The 15,716-nt window shown below is 44.9% G+C and overlaps 1 protein-coding gene and 1 long non-coding RNA gene across 2 annotated transcripts in view; one reads left to right on the forward strand and one right to left on the reverse strand.

Annotated features, from left to right (window-relative positions):
• LOC123168086 (uncharacterized) overlaps positions 1 to 6,722 on the forward strand; it is a 22,843-nt gene extending 16,121 nt beyond the window's left edge. The window contains exon 3 of the long non-coding RNA XR_006484205.1: positions 6,440 to 6,722. This is a non-coding gene — a long non-coding RNA (uncharacterized lncRNA). The remainder of the gene's footprint in view (positions 1 to 6,439) is intronic.
• On the reverse strand, positions 4,904 to 12,316 carry LOC123168085 (uncharacterized). The gene is made up of 5 exons (XM_044585949.1): positions 11,920 to 12,316; positions 11,208 to 11,799; positions 9,079 to 9,486; positions 5,708 to 5,901; positions 4,904 to 5,392 (listed from the first exon to the last, which is right to left on the reverse strand). The coding sequence occupies exons 2-5, from the start codon at positions 11,701 to 11,703 to the stop codon at positions 5,147 to 5,149; spliced, it is 1,344 nt and encodes a 447-aa protein (XP_044441884.1). The 5' UTR covers positions 11,704 to 11,799; positions 11,920 to 12,316; the 3' UTR covers positions 4,904 to 5,146.
• Between the last annotated feature and the right edge of the window lie 3,400 nt (positions 12,317 to 15,716).

A 15,716-nucleotide genomic window follows, 5' to 3' on the forward strand; every position in this document is an offset into this window, starting at 1 on the left:
TAGAACCACTGGACGATCGCGAGATCGTCTTTCAACCATTGCGGATCGTCGGGGCAGGGAAGACAGTTGGCGGCGACATGCGAGCGCAGGTTGCAGCGGCTGAGGTGGAGATCGAAGAGATGTCTCCAATGATAGTAGTTGTGGGCGGCGAGATCAAGAACTATGGGGATGTAGGGGCTGACGTCGGAGATTGTGTCAGCAAGAGATATTGGTGCGGCGAGGATGGGTGCAGGGTAGTTTTGTGGAGCTATGGTGAGGGCCGAGAGAGAAGCGGCCGCGGCGTTGGCAGCCTTGGCGATGAGTGCGGCCCGGCGCTCGAACTAGCCGGGCGGCGGCGTTGGCGGAGCCATACCCTAAACCCTGGGACCGGTATCTGATACCATGAAAGCTGAATAAAACTGTTGCTTATTGATGATTTGGTGCGGCATACAAGAGTATATAAGAGGGTACAAACCGACTTGGGGTAGGGGTACAAAACTGACTTGGACTAGAAGTCGTATACCATAATGACTACTCTAACAGCAACATCTCCTTTTCAAGCTCTATGTTGCCAAATGTCTTGGCCTTCTCGAGTTCCCATTTGATCGTTGCTTCTTGCTTCTCCAACTCGATCTTCTTCCTCTCAATTTTGAGTTTCTTCTCCGCCCTCTTCCGATCCCACTCCATACTTTCTTTTTGCGCATCCAACATGAGCTTGTACCTCTCCTCCTTCTTGTTCTCCCTCACCAAAAAAATGCCCGTCCATGTGGACGACATTTCTATAGCCGCGGCGTCACGGGAGGCACTTCCCTTCTCCCACTTGTTTCCCATAACTTGGCGGTTATCCTTTGGCACGGTGGCTTTTTCATTCGACACGACAACATCGTCCAACCCAATTGATTGGTTGCACCTAGCCAACACTTAGATCCGGCTCTACCCAAACTTTTTTGTTCACCCCCCCAAGGTAGGATCGAGAGGAGAAGAATAGGACTCTTGCTAGTATCATAACCTCTCGATGGGAGAATGAAACCAACCGATGCCCGTGCTCATCCACGCCCGAACGAGCTGCGGCAAGTCACATACGTCGACCGACGGCATCTGCGTGGGCGGAAAGCTCTCCGAAATGGCCCAGCCGGCCGACGAATCCTCCTTTGTCTCAACAGTGTCGGACGGCGTAATCTGCGTCGACGCTCGGATGGAAGGGGTCGGTGATCCGGGCGCGTCGGAGGAGACAACTGATCCACCATGTCCAAACCTCCCTGCGCCGTCGCCGCCGCCTCCCTCTCTCGTTCCGGCGTCGCCGCAACTTTCGGACGACCTTCTCCGCCTTGCAGGTCGCAGCCGACGAAGGGACATCGCCGGCGGACGAGGCGGACCGTGTCTCCATCGCGGCGGTCTGGGTCGGGCTGGACGACATCTCCGGCGGTGGACCGGGACCGGTGGTGAGGATTGGGAGCAAGGGAGAAGGACGACGAGGCTCCGGGCGCAAGAAAGGTTGGAGGGCGGTGGGAGGAGGAGAAATTTTTGATGGATTTGATGCAATTTGCGGTGGAGTCAGACTGTCGGGTCCGACGTAGCGAGTGTGTGCGGACGCCCCATATCTGTCCAATATTTGGGTTAGATATAAGGGGTGCCGGTCAGCCCGGACGATTGATGCCCATTTAAGGAGTCTGTCAATAACCGGACGGCCTTCGCGGAAGTATAAGGCGGGTTTGCAGCTGTAGACGCTCGAAGGCTCTAACAAACACTTCCAAATGCAAACCGAAAGAAACCGGCCTGATCATCTTCCTCTCCTATACGTGAATGGATTACTCTGACCAGGGAAAGAAAATAAGTAATTAATGTAGTAGCACTGCATGTGCCACCTGGCAGCCATGCATGCATATGCATGCGTAAGGTGTGAACCCCACACGCAATTTTGGCCTTGGAAAAAAAATTATGGAGGAAAAGCAAGGCCGACCCAAGAGAATAGAATAGATGCCCATCTTTCTTTTGTGGCTTACTCAATTTCAGATGAAGGTTCGTTTATGCGCATGCACTAAGTGGTGTGGCTTGCACTAGTTCTTTTTTTTTGTAGCATAATAAAGGAATAATAATCTCACCGTCCATGTGTTCCTTCTTCTCCCATCTACTACTCCTACAAGCTTCTCTTCTCTTATCTCCCCCAGTGCATCTGTCTATCTAGGAGTAGTTTGTAACACAGAAAAAAAACACAGAAAGTAAGAAAAGAATATCCTGGCATGGACGCCGCGCCGTCCTATCCACGAACACGGTATCAGCCTACCAGGTGCAGGCCGAACCCGGCGACGGCGACGACGACAAGAAGGTTCCGTACGTGCACTCATGGTTAAAAACGAAGCTTGTTTTCTCAGCCGGGACACTTGCGACATGACACGACACATGGTATTTCTTCTGCCAAAGAAGAATATTTCCTCTCTTTTTTCACCCCCAAAGCGGCTCGGAAAGTCTCTTCCATCGTATGGACGCGGATGGAGAAGAGCGTGCATGGGAATTTTCAAAAAAGATAAAGCACGGTTTGTTAGCATGCATCTGCATGCCTGTCTCAGAAGAGCAACCAAGAAAAGCAAAAGAGGTGAAAGATTCCTCCGCATGTCCTTGCTCCTTCCGAGCCTTTATCTTGCCCTAGTATGCTTTTAGATTGGTGCCTGCCCGTTCGTCCAAAACCCCTGCCCCTGCCCATAGGTCGACAAACGAGCTGTGATCCTTATTTGTCTTTTACTATAATCTTTTTCCCAAAAGGAAACTTGGCAAGATAGGAATGCTGCTGGCTGAAAGATGGCCCCCCTTTTCACCCGGTTTTCTCACTGAAAGACGGCCTTTTCGATCAGTTATTACTATCTCCCATGATCATTACGGAACTGTGCATGCAGATGAATGGTTATGCGTCTTCGGATAGTGATATATAGATTATCCAAGCGCAAATTGAGAATGCAAAAAACAAAACAAATATAGTCTTTCAGAATTGCCCGTCTAATAACTCTGAAGCTGGAATTTTTAGGTGGTTATTAATTGAAGAGACACTATACATGGAAATGCCACAAAATGTGCATGCTAAACCAGACAAATAAGGTCTTTGCCTGGCATAGTAAGAGCTTTTTATTTTAATTTGTTTGTGCCCATCTCTTGCTTGAAAAGAAAAGAGAACAAACAAGGGAATGTAACAGTTCTTCATCTCACACCAGCACTTGGCTAGATCACTCCAGCCGGTCAGCATTGCAGTCAGCTTAGAGTAGAACCTGAGAAATGACAAGCACAACAAGCCACCGCACGCTTTCCCCAAAGTCTCGTGGATCATCAGAACAAGAAGACATGATTGCCAGAAACATGGCCAAATGTGTCCTCCCTGCTAGTTAATTAATTGATTTACTGCCGCTAGATCCACAGCACAGGTCAGAACTTACCCTTAATCAAATGCCCAGCCCTGAGGACACAGCAAGAATCTTAACTTGCTCTTTCCATCAATACCATGTGGACCATCCATCACAGTGAAATATAAAAAGAGGAAAAGAAAGACTCGAATTATCTGCGATTGCGAGAGCAACCAGTACTACTCCTACTACTAAACTCCACCCAGCAGTGCAGTGTCCAATCAACACACATGCGTCCGTGCTGTAGCCTCGGCCTGCCGGTCAATTTGTCATCCATTGGATCGGGCTCGCTTTTTTCTCTAACAGCGCCTTTTGCGTTGAAAATGCGATTTACCAGTGTAGTTGTACTGGGCATGCAATTTTTGTAAGATGGGCTGGGGCTGGTGCAAATGATCAAGAAAACCCTGCAGAAGAGAAAAGCTGACAGTAAACTATTTTCTACTCCTCCCATCAGTAAAACCAGGGCCTCGCACCTGCACGGGTTTATGATGGCACTGTGCCTCCGGCGAGTAGATCTGCTGCTCATGTTATACTGCGTGTACTGTTGCACACTGTATGTGTAGTACTGGCCTAGTTGGACTGCAAGCTGGACTGATTGGTGCACGCACAAGTCACTCACTGCCAGTAATGCCAGGAAGTCCAAGGCTTCAAGTACGGCTGCTCACGGCATGGCTACAAGAGCTAAGATCCAAATGAGTTCATCTGTACTTCTCCAGTCCATGTCCTGTATTTGGTTTACTCTTTTTTCTCATCCATGTTACCTACCAGAACGGCCGTTTTATGAAATCAAACCACCTGCATTTCTTCTCTCTGAGAAAAAATAGAAACCGTGTTTGCTGTGAAAACTGTAGAGCAACTAGTATAAGAAAGGATCGAACTAGTAAAGTGTCTCTGCTCTTTCTGTCAGTCAGCACTCAGCACTGAAGAATAGCTACTCCTGCCTTCATCAGATGACCTGCTCCATCCAGTTGGCAAGCCCTGCATTACACCGAGGAATTCCATTAAGGTTACAGTTGGAAGATGCCATCGCCGTCAGATGCGGCTCTCAAGGAAAGTCTCAACAAAGTTTCCATATGAGATCGGCAGGTAAAGAGTAATGCTAGTGTGATAGTGTCAATGTCAAAGTGGTCCATGGAGGGAGAGAGAGAGATGTGAATCTGCACAGTGAAGTTTTATGGCACATGAATCGCAGGGCACAGTGAAGGATCAGTTTGCTTACACTGCATGCATGCAGTGCAGGCACACACACACAGCCGCATTGATGACCCCCACCATTGAAGGCCGTGGCAGCAGGAATTTGGTGGTAGCCATTTGCTGCGTTCATGAGCTTTGGCTGATGCTGGTTCTGGTTGTGATGATGCGCGGCACATTTTAGCTTCGCTTGCAAAGGAGGCCCACCATTCAGCTGAGAAACTGGCTTGCGGGGGTCCAGCACGGCTCTGGTCCCAAGCCCCAACATGAGACAAGCCTTCTTCATGTGCCAATACCTGCATGTCCAGCTGAATTTTTTTTTCCATTCACAGCTTGCAACGGTGTCCGGAATTTACCAGATGTTTATTTCTGAATTTACCAGCTGGTTTCCATAGGCTGTTGCCATGCTGCATAAAAACCCCAAACTAATGCAGAGCAACACAACTATGCTCGGGAGTACTACACTTGGCTTTAGTATAAACATTCCAGCCTAAGATGTACATATATCAGCTCAGGAAGCAGCTATGCTCGCTTGCTCTGCAGAGGGGCCAAACGAACACTAACTAGCATATGCCAAAGAGAATGCGTCAGCAGGGGAAGAGGATAGGGCATCCATCCCGCCGCAGCTTGTTGTCGGAGAGGTCCAGCTTGCTCATCTTCTCCTCGCACCACAGTAGCTGCTCCTTGCTCAGTTTTGCCATTCTCAGGACCCTCGACACCACTTTGATGTCTGTCAGGGCAAACAGCAGCTGGACTTCCTCCATTGTGGTCGGCCAGGTCTTGCTCTTCCATCCCTTCTTCTTCTTGAACAGCTCTTTCACCTTCATCTCCTTCTGCGGGTTTGGAGATATATGCATTAGCAATGCAAATAGTATCATAGGATCGCTGCAACCGCACATGTGTTGAGGGCAACTACCATATCCATAAAAATATGCTTCAAAAGTTCGTTCCATATTCAATGAACGTCACAGGTGCGTTAGGAAAAATGCATTCTACTAATAGGTGGATTTCAATAGTATTATCATCATTGAACAAAGAGATCATATTTAATTTAACCAATGCAATGCAATGGAAGGTAGCAACAAGGAACTGGAAAAATACCCGGTGACAAACAGAACTGATTTTTGACGGGAGTTATTAAGTCTAACCTTATCCAGAGAGGATTGAACTTGCTGAATCGAACTTCCAGTATGGCCATGAACGCCCATGAGGACACTGCTCTTTTTCTTGTCCTTCTTCAGGAAAACACGAAAAGTTAAGATACACTCCTCTAATAATTTCATGAGGTCAGGTGCCAAGATTGGTTCCGTTTGGTCTTCAGCATTATCTTTCCCGTCTGCAACTGAATAGACAAAAAAGGAACAAAAAGCTATATGACATATCAAAATGTGTATAGCAGCAAGTATACAAAAAGATGCCAAAAGTATGTTAGACAAGCAGTGGTAGAAGGGTACTCTGTGACAGTCAGGATGCAAAGATAGAAAAAATAGCTCTAAAATATAAGCACAACATAACAGACAAAAGCTTACTTCTCCATATCAAGGAAATGAAACTACGATGCAGCAAAAATAGAAACATTAAGAGTATTGCACTCAGGACTTGCCTTACTGGATGATGAAATTAAAATCAGATCAAAGGATTTTGCTATGTTACGTTACACATAAGCACATCACATCAGTAAGAATCCATCGCTCATTTAGCAAAAGCATTATATGGAAGTAAAATACTTTGTTTCAACTAACACATTAGCTGCAGCATCTAGTTAATAGAACTTTTAACCAAGTCCTGCGGCCAGTCCAGACTGACAAAATTCTTGGAATTTATATGCAATCAATGAGGAAGTTCATGGGCATGGCAACTGACAAATCTTAAATTTGCAGGTACAGCTCCTAAACTTGTTGGCCACCTAGTCATACGCTAGGCATATGTATGGATCTTAAAAGTAGGCAACATGTGGCTCTTAGGGTTCAAGTGTTGCCATCTTCCAAGTTATTGAATGATGTTACAAAACTGACTGGCCACAGATGAATGCGAAACAGAAAAAAAACCCAGATTCACCAACCATACATTATCAACCATTAATGGTGCCACAGTGTACAGAAGATTTAATTGGCTTGTAGCATGTGCATTATGTGTACGCCATTCAATGATAATCTACTTACTGTCCTATTCACCTAGTACTAGCCAAAGAGAACCACACTCAAAATAACCTGCAAAGGGACCCAGTATGATCTCATTTGATATGACAAAAATAATCCATGTGTGTATAAGCATAAACAAGATGTCTGAGATCTACCAACCATTCCCCTACAACATAGTAAAGCTTAACAATTTCCACCATAATCAAGACTGTAGGGGAAGTAAGAATAACTGAAGTTGTTGCAAATTAGCTTGTACTTATGGGGGGACATATTTCCATGTATAGAACAGCATACACATAGCAATTATCAACAGTAGGAATCATGCAGCCTCACAACAATATGAGAATTATCTCACTATCAACATTGTCTCGTACAAGCATGAGCTTTATCACGCCATTTTTTCAGATACAACTTCCTGGATATCAACATGGCTCCCAGAGTGACCAGTAAATTACACTGTACTATATTTATAACAAGCAAAATTTTAGAGTTACTTCTCAAGACCGAATTTACGCCTGTCGCAAACAATACCAAATGACGGTGTATGTTATTCATGTATCCAAACTAAACAGTTGAACAGATATTGGGAGCCAAATTTTGACTGAACGAAACCCGAAACTGCATCCATTTGGGCTAGAGGAAGTGCTAGGAAACAATTATAACCATATACCAATGTTCTTATGGTGGTAAGGTGTCCCAAGGCAAGCACTCACCGCCTTGATGCCTAAGCGCCTAAGGTGGTTAAAATTCTAAGGTGCTGCCTATGTCCAAAGCGGGATGCCTTAAAAACAATGCCATATGCACCTTCTTATTTGAAAATAAGTGGCATTTGAATCCGAAACTATTAGGCATGCTTTCACCGTAAGTGACATTTAAGATATGACCTATTCACTGAAACATCCAAGCTGTTACTCTAGTACCGACTATACCAACAAATGCACATCAGAACAGTGTTAGATCATATTGGACATCTGAGTTGTTCTCCGTCTTAGTTTACTTACCCATACCCAATGTATCCACAAACCATTGTGCATTCACTACCGGTATTTTCAAAATACATCTTTCTATTACATCTTAGTACCACGTTCATGTACGAAAGGGGAATACCAGTCTACATAATCAGATAGAATGTACTTACTAATGTACTCCCTTTGTAAAGAAATATAAGATCATTTAGATCACTAAGAAAAAAACAATTTGATATAAGATGTATCGGTAAAAACATAGTTCATCTTTCAGGTACATGACAAAATAAAAACCAATACAGCAAACAAGTAAAATTGTCAGGATGTCACAACATACTATATATAGTATCTTCGATGCTATTCATTTCCACGCCCTCAGGGTAGCTATCAAACTCCTTGGTGAAAGTGAAATGAACGACCTCACTCTTTTCTCAGTCCAGAGCTCACAGGAGTCCCATCGATGGCCTTATGAGATTCACATGGACCGTGGTGGCTCCAAAACGTGCACAAAGTCAGCATGAAACAAGCTGGACCCAGTATGGAGATTGGGTGAGTCTGCAAAGCTGGTAGGCGGGGGACCTTACAAGTAGATTTGAAAGAGACAAAACAAACTGAGCTAACAAAGTGCAACGAGGGGAGAGGGTAACGTGGCGCAACTAGAGCCATCAAATCGAGATTGTGGGCAGAGATTAGAAATTATAGATTGTCAACTTTGGCATTTAAGTGGAAGCTAGTTTTGATCGCCCCTGGAGCGTTAGATCTTGGAGCGACGGCTGAGAAAAGGAAGGCTCGAAGGATATTAGTGTTGTCCCATAATGGAAGTTCCGTGTGCTGTACAAACCCTATAAGTCCAAATCCCGATGGTTTTGGACGTATCTATGGCGACATCCACCCCTGCAATAAGGAATCCTCAATCATACCCACCCCCGATCCAGATCCCAGTCGTCTAGTTTCGTCACACGGCCCCTGCCTCATGGACGGTTTAGGCCTTGTGTCAAGTAAAACTAGGCAGTAGTACTTCTAAATCTGCAATGTACTTATGTCTTGTGATGTACTCCAATGGCAAACAATTATGTAATGCACACAGTCGATCATGATGTGTATTTATGACTGTTAGAGCCTGTCACTGCCCGCTACATATATCAGAACTCAGAAGGCTAAGTGTGGTGTGTTGGTTGTCACTGTGTGATCCATCAGAACTCAGAATAAGACGCTGATTCTTGACCAAGCAAAAAATGACAGCTATCACAACAAGTTGCAATGTGGCAATGCAAATAGATTAAATAACAAATCAAATAAGTTGCCACAAGGACTCAAGAGTTGATTGCACTAGCATCAGTAGTGAATTTCATTGTCAAATGATAGGACACATTTGTGTTAAAAAATGCAATAACTATAATCCAAGTGTCATACCTTGAAAAGTGGGAACCTGAAGCAATTTCGACAAGGAGCTCCGAGAACGTGCATATATCTCAAAACGTGAACCTTGCTCAAATGGTTCATTCTCAACAAATCTCTGCAACAGAACCTGGAACTGCTGAAATGCTTGAGCAGCACAGCTATAGGTGGTGGGGTTCTCCGGCTGTGCTGCCAGTATCAGACTCAGGTGCATGTAAGTACAATGAATAGCCTCCCAGCTTAAAGAAACCTGTGCAACATAAGCAGTCTCGAGTATTTGGTAAGGGTCATCCTCGCTCTGCTGCTGCTGAAGATTCTCACAGTCCTCCTGAAGCTCATCCCTCCTTTTGAATGATAGACTGCGCAAGGTTGATGCCAATTTTGATGCTGATCTAGGCGACTTTTTTGAGATGTTGAATGACCCTGGGAAATTTGTTTATCAACCATTAGAAAGTTGAAAGGAACGGTTTGTGGATTATCTGCACTTACAGAATAGCAAACAAATTGTCTTATTTGATAAGATTTCACACGCACATAAGAGAAGCATATTACACAAGAAAGAGGAGGTGCAACCCTCAAGTCCCAAATAGCAATCACATAGCAGCAACACATGCAGATAAGAAATAGTACACGCTTTAGTGACATTCCAAAGAGTTATGAGTACACGACATGTTTTTTTAAGTACAAGGAGAAAGACAACAGAAGTTTTATGGAGGCAACCTACACTCGGCACCAAAAGATGAAAATCATGAAATTGCTCAAACAATAGAACTGTCGGAGATGACAACTACAGTCATACCAAATGATAACCGTCGGCTAGCATAAGAATCTATATATGGTTGACCATCAAAGCTCGTAAGATGCTCAGTCACCATGTAGATTTTCAGAATCTATGATAAACCAACAAAAAATAGATGGTGCGCACTTCTGGATGGGCTAATTAATGTAGTTATGTAAAAAATGAAGAGCGATAACTGACATGGTGCTTCAAGACTAATGTGGCCAGCCAGATAGCAGCAACAAAATAGAACACATTGTGTGGGATTCTAAGGATAGAAGATGTCAATTCTATCTGCTATTTCACATAGAGTGCAGATAGCAGATGCCAATTTGGATGCTGATTTAGGCGACCTTGTTGAGATGTTGAGTGACCCTGAGAAGTTTGTTATCAACCATTTGAAAGTTGAAAGGTGTGGTTCACCTTTTTGAGATGTTGAGTAACCCTGAGAAGTTTGTTATCAACCATTTGAAAGTTGAAAGGTGTGGTTTATAGATTATCTGCACTCTAGAGAGTAGTAAACAAATCATCTAATTTCATAAGATTTTATACACACATAAGAGAAGCGTATTACACAAGAAAGGGGGGGGGGGGGGGGGTCATCCTCAAGTCCCAACTAACAATCTGATAAGCAGCAACACATGCAGAAAAGAAACGGTATGCGCTTTAGCGACGTTTGAAAGAGTTATTTATGAGTACGCGACAAATTTTTGGAGTGGACAAAGACAACAAAAGTTTTATGGAGGCACACACTTAGCACCAAAAAGTGAAAAATATGAAATTGCTCAAACAATAGATCTGTCGAAGATGACAATATACCAAATGATAACCGTCAGTTAGCACAAGAATCTATTTGTGGCTGATCATTACAGCTCATATGATGCTCAGTCACCATGTAGATTTATGGCATCTATCATATACCCCCAAAAAACGATGGTGCGCACTTCTGGATGGGCTAAATAATGCAGTTGTGTTTCAAAAATAGAGCGATAACTGAAATGTTGCTTTGAGACTAATATGGCAGACCAGATAGCAGCAAAGTAAAACGCATTGTGTGGCATTCAACTCAACATGCAAAAACTATAAGCAACCATACAAAAGACTACAATGTGCTATATTTTTCACAATGCAGATTTTTAGAATCTATCATATACCAAAAAACAAAATCGATGGTATGCACTTCTAGGTGGATAAAATAGTGTCGTTATGTAGCAAATGAAGACTGAAATGTTGCTTCGAAACTAATATGGCCAGTCAGATAGCAGCAACAAAGTAAAACACATTGCGTGGCAATGTGGCATTCAAGTCAACACGCAACAACTCTAAGCACCCATACAAGAGACTACAATGTGGCTATATTTTTCACCTGAATCCTTAAAGATCTGTGTAATCATCTTATCAAACGCCACCATTCTCTGAGAGTACTTATCATAGAGCGAGTCGAAGCCACATAGCGGGAACCCTTCGGCGACGTCGGACTCCATCCACTCCCTGGAGCTACTCCCTTCCTCTTCCTCCTCCCCGTCCTCATCCTCCTCCACCTCAGCATTCTCCTCCTCCGGGATGAGCACCATGAAGGTGTTCTTCCTCATCTCCTTGAGCCTCCGCTTCACCTCGTTGGTGATGAAATCGTCGTCCTCGTCCTCCTCTTCCTCCCCAACCTCCTCTCCCCCGTTGGCCACACCAGCCCCTCCCCCATTGGCCACACCAGCCCCTGCGGCCACCTCAGGGTTCTCCTCGAAGACGTCGCCCTCCGAAGCCACATTCCCTCCGTTGGCCTCCTCGTCGCACTCCAGGGCCTCTCTCTCACGCCTGGAGCCCTTCCGGGCCTTGCCGAACTTCTTGAGCTTGAAGAAATCCATGAGCCGGGAGCTCCTAAAGCCGAAACCCGAAGAATCTCCACTCCCCCCTTCGCCTTTCCCCGGTTGGTCCAAAGGCGGCGCTCCCTTTCGCCTCCCCTGCAAGCAGCACGAGAATCGCCCGGTGCGTATAAGGTCCGACAGGGACAGGAACAGGAACAGGACAGGAGCGCGTCGCTAGAAGAACCCTAGCGGATCAGCGGGGCCGCCCGGAAATACCTCGCGGAATGGAACGATCTGCGGCCTGGGCTCGCGGGATCGGCCGGTGGAGAGCAGCGGGGGCTGAGAAACGAGATCGACGGGCCGGACCGCGGAGAGAAAACGGCCGCGCGGCGTCGCCGGGACGGGCCTCCCTCACGCCGGCGACCTCTCCCCCGCGATTCGACCGCCGTCTGCTGCAGGGGCTGCGCCGCCTGCTGGTTCTGACTCCGCTGCTGCCGCTCCTGGTGAGCCTCGTCGTCACACTCTCTCGCCTCGTGAGGGGAGGGGAGGGGAGGTTTAGGGGGGCGGCGAGTTTGGGGCTTGAACTGACACGGCGCGTCGCCGACCACTTTTTGGCCTCTCTCGGCCACGGAGTTTAACCACGGGGTGTTAGGAGGGGTTTAGGCGGCGCCGTTTTGAATCAGGTGGGGGATTTTACCGCTTTACGGCGTGATTAGGATGGTCAAAAGCGAGGGGTGCATCGGAGACCGGGCTGAATGGTACGACGCCTGTCGTCGTCTCGTCCGCGCGATTATAATAGTGGAGGATGGACGAGGACTACGGCAAAGTTTCTGACCCTGCAGGTGGGACCCTGAACCTGCCTTTTCCTTTTTCATTCAGGAAGGAGTCACGGGATTTTTTTTGTTTTTGAGGGATTTCACGGGGCCTCCTATTTGGCGCTGCAGGCGCCGGTTACAACTGTGTATCCTGCAAGCCGGCGCCTGCAGCGCGTTAACTGGACTCGGCCCATTACGTTTTTGTTAGCAACCTGCATCGCCTCTGTTTCGATAAATTCCAAAAGAAGTTGTCGGGCACGGGATCGAAGTCGCGACCTCGTGGATGCTTTCTTCGTTTCCCTATTTACTTGTTCGTCACATTGTTTTATTCTTTTTCTTGTTTTTTCTACTTATTTTCCTTTTTTCTTTTATTTTTTTCCTAAAATGCATGGTTTTTCAATTCATGAACTTTTCTTCCAAACCGATGAACTTCTCTTTTCAAATACAATGAACTTTTTTCAAATTTGATGAATTTTTTTCAAAATTGATATTTTTTTTCAAATCGAATGAACTTTTCCAAAATTGATGATTTATTTTTCAAAATCAGTGAACTTTTTTCAAATTCGATGAATTTTTCTTCAAAAGCGGTGAATCTTTTTCAAATCCAATGAACTTTTTTTTGAAAATCGATGAACATTTTAAAATTGAATGAACTTTTTTTCAAAATCGGTGAACTCTTTTTAACTTCGATGAACTTTTCTTCAAAATCGGTGAACTTTCAAATCCGATGAAATTTTTTCGGATTCATTTGGAGCTGTTTTCTAACTGACTCATTGACATGAGAGATTGGATGTGATGCGCCAGTCACTCGTACTACAGTGGACAAAGGTCACCGGCAAACGACCGTTCCACAATGGAACCTGGCACTACTGTTTGCCCTAAGGGCCAACCCACCTTTTCAGAGAAACAAACACATGACATCACTATTTTTTAAAAAAAATCAATGAACTTTTTTCAAAATCGATGAACTTTTATGAAATTCATGAACCTTTTTAGAAATTTAACGAATTGTTTTCATTAAAAAAATAGACATTTTCCAAATTGTTTTCAAATAACTTAAAAATCTAAGTGGTATAGTAAATGGTTGAGTAATAAATAGCGTGGCCGCATTAGTTCTAACACAATTCGCGTTGCTTTTGTTCACTAGCATTTTGATGGTCTAGTGGTTTAGCTAAGCAGCGACAGGGTTGTGTGGTGTGAGATCGATTCCCCATGGCGCAAATTTTAGGTGTGGTTTTTTCGCGAGCGTTCCTGGGCCGCGAATAGGACCCCCATTTCATGGGGTCTCATTACTCACGATGCTGGCGACTCGGCTCGAAAGGTTTGCGTGCTGCTTTTTTTAGGCAAAGGGTGCGTGTTGCTGGACCGCTAGAATAGGAGCCCGGGCCACTCGAGGGATAGAGTGTAATAAGTTTGACCTGTTTAAGCAAGATTCTTTAAAAAACATTTTTTAACAAAATCAAAAAATATATGACCTAAAACATTTTTTTCAAAAATATGACCCGGTCTCCATTATTATCAACACTCGCATCATAGTCATCGCCCTAGCATGCAACAACGGTCGCCGTGTTTTGACGCAAATTGGGAAGGCACATGGTGGCTTCGACAATGGCATTTGGGGGAGGGGCGTGAGGGGCAACCTGCTTCACGGGGTGATAGACATCCACGACTGAGATCCAGGAGTAGACAAAGGGAGCAAGGTAGGAGCGAAAGGTGGTGCATTCGAGGAAAATAATTAGTGACTCATAGCCGCTGAGGATAAGGAAGAGAAGAAAAAAGGAGAAGCAGTGTGCGGGGCCTCTGCGGTCGACGCGCGACGTGTTTTCAGGTGGCCGAGTACAAACATTTCCCTATAAGCAAAGTCTATGCGCCAAGGAATACCCTATTTGGCGCAGGAAAGCTTCTAGAAGTTTAGAGGGGCCGGCGAGTTTGGGGCTTGAACTCACACGGCGCCTCGCCGACCTCTTTTGGCCTCTCTCTCTCTCTGCCACGAAGTTTAACCATAGGGTTAGGAGGGTTTAGGCGGGTCAATATAGCGGGCACCGTGCAACCCGATGGGTCAGACGGGTCGACCCGGTCTGATACAGGGAGTAAATACTGTACAAAGTAAATTGTTAATTCGTGTTCAGATCTCATTTATATTTGGTAGGCAATCTTCAATCGTTTTGGGCATACGACGTGCGAACATGTACGTGATCACCTAGTGCACCCATGCATGTGATCACCTAGCACTAATCACCTAGTGCACACATGTACGTGATCCCTATATCTTCTATTTCTAAATAATTACAACCCACTACCTATTTTTTCTTACAATACAACCATGCCACATAAGCAAGTCAAGTCATCAATCCCATTTTTGCATTACACTATGCATGCAATGGTGCCACATCAAAAATTCATGCATGTTAATTATTCACAATTTATACTTTGCACTAGATTTTGTATTGATAATGTGTTGGGCGATTGTAGCATATCTATGTAGTTGACGCTTCACATTTTCTTTGAAATGATATTATTTTAACTGAAATTCAATTTTAATACACCTTGTATGTTTTCAGATTACATTTTCCTTCCATTAGTTGTAGATGTTTTTGTAGCAACTATTTATGCATTTGTTTTCGCAAGATTTCCCGCATCAACGCGCGGGGCATCATTTAGTATCTAAAATGAGCAGGTCGCCCCAAGGTGTGGCATTTTTGCTTAGACTTTATTCCTTTACATAAACAGAGTCAATGGATCAGACAAAATTAGCGGGTAGACGGAATTAGATATGTGAAAAGATTATATCCTGTCATTTTACTGGAAAGTATAAACAGAGCTGTAAGAGTGAAATCACTATATTTTGGGTCGGCCTCATGTACCCAACGGATCTGCGAGGCCGCAATTTTGATGAAATGGGCCGACCCATGGCCTTACCTATTGATCATGGGACCACAGGGCCATGTCCAAGGCCAGATCCAGGTCAGCCCATTCCCATCTAGAAGTTTGTGTGTTGCTTATGAGTATTTTTTCAAGCAAAGGGCTTGTGTTGCTGGACTGGTAGAACAGGAGCCCCCGCCGACTTGACCGATAGAGTGCAAGATTTTTAGAAAATAATATTTTAAAAAGTTCTGAAAATATATGACCTAAATCATAATCTTCAAAAATATGACCCGGCCTCCATTATTATCAACCGGCTTTGCAGCCTTTGCAACAACACAACGCCCGCATCATCGTCGTCACCCTAGCATGCATCAACGGTCGCCGTGTTTTAAC

This window comes from Triticum aestivum, chromosome 7D, assembly GCF_018294505.1.
Source record: "Triticum aestivum cultivar Chinese Spring chromosome 7D, IWGSC CS RefSeq v2.1, whole genome shotgun sequence".
Taxonomy (NCBI): domain Eukaryota; kingdom Viridiplantae; phylum Streptophyta; class Magnoliopsida; order Poales; family Poaceae; genus Triticum; species Triticum aestivum.

Excerpts from the sequence above, each read along its gene's own strand:
- LOC123168085 (XM_044585949.1), bottom strand. The coding sequence starts at position 11,703 with ATGGATTTCTTCAAGCTCAAGAAGTTCGGCAAGGCCCGGAAGGGCTCC. Across the intron at positions 9,487-11,207 it reads ACAGATCTTTAAGGATTCAG|GGTCATTCAACATCTCAAAA; the intron begins GTGAAAAATATA and ends CAAATTTCCCAG. Across the intron at positions 5,902-9,078 it reads TCAGGTTCCCACTTTTCAAG|TTGCAGACGGGAAAGATAAT; the intron begins GTATGACACTTG and ends TTGTCTATTCAG.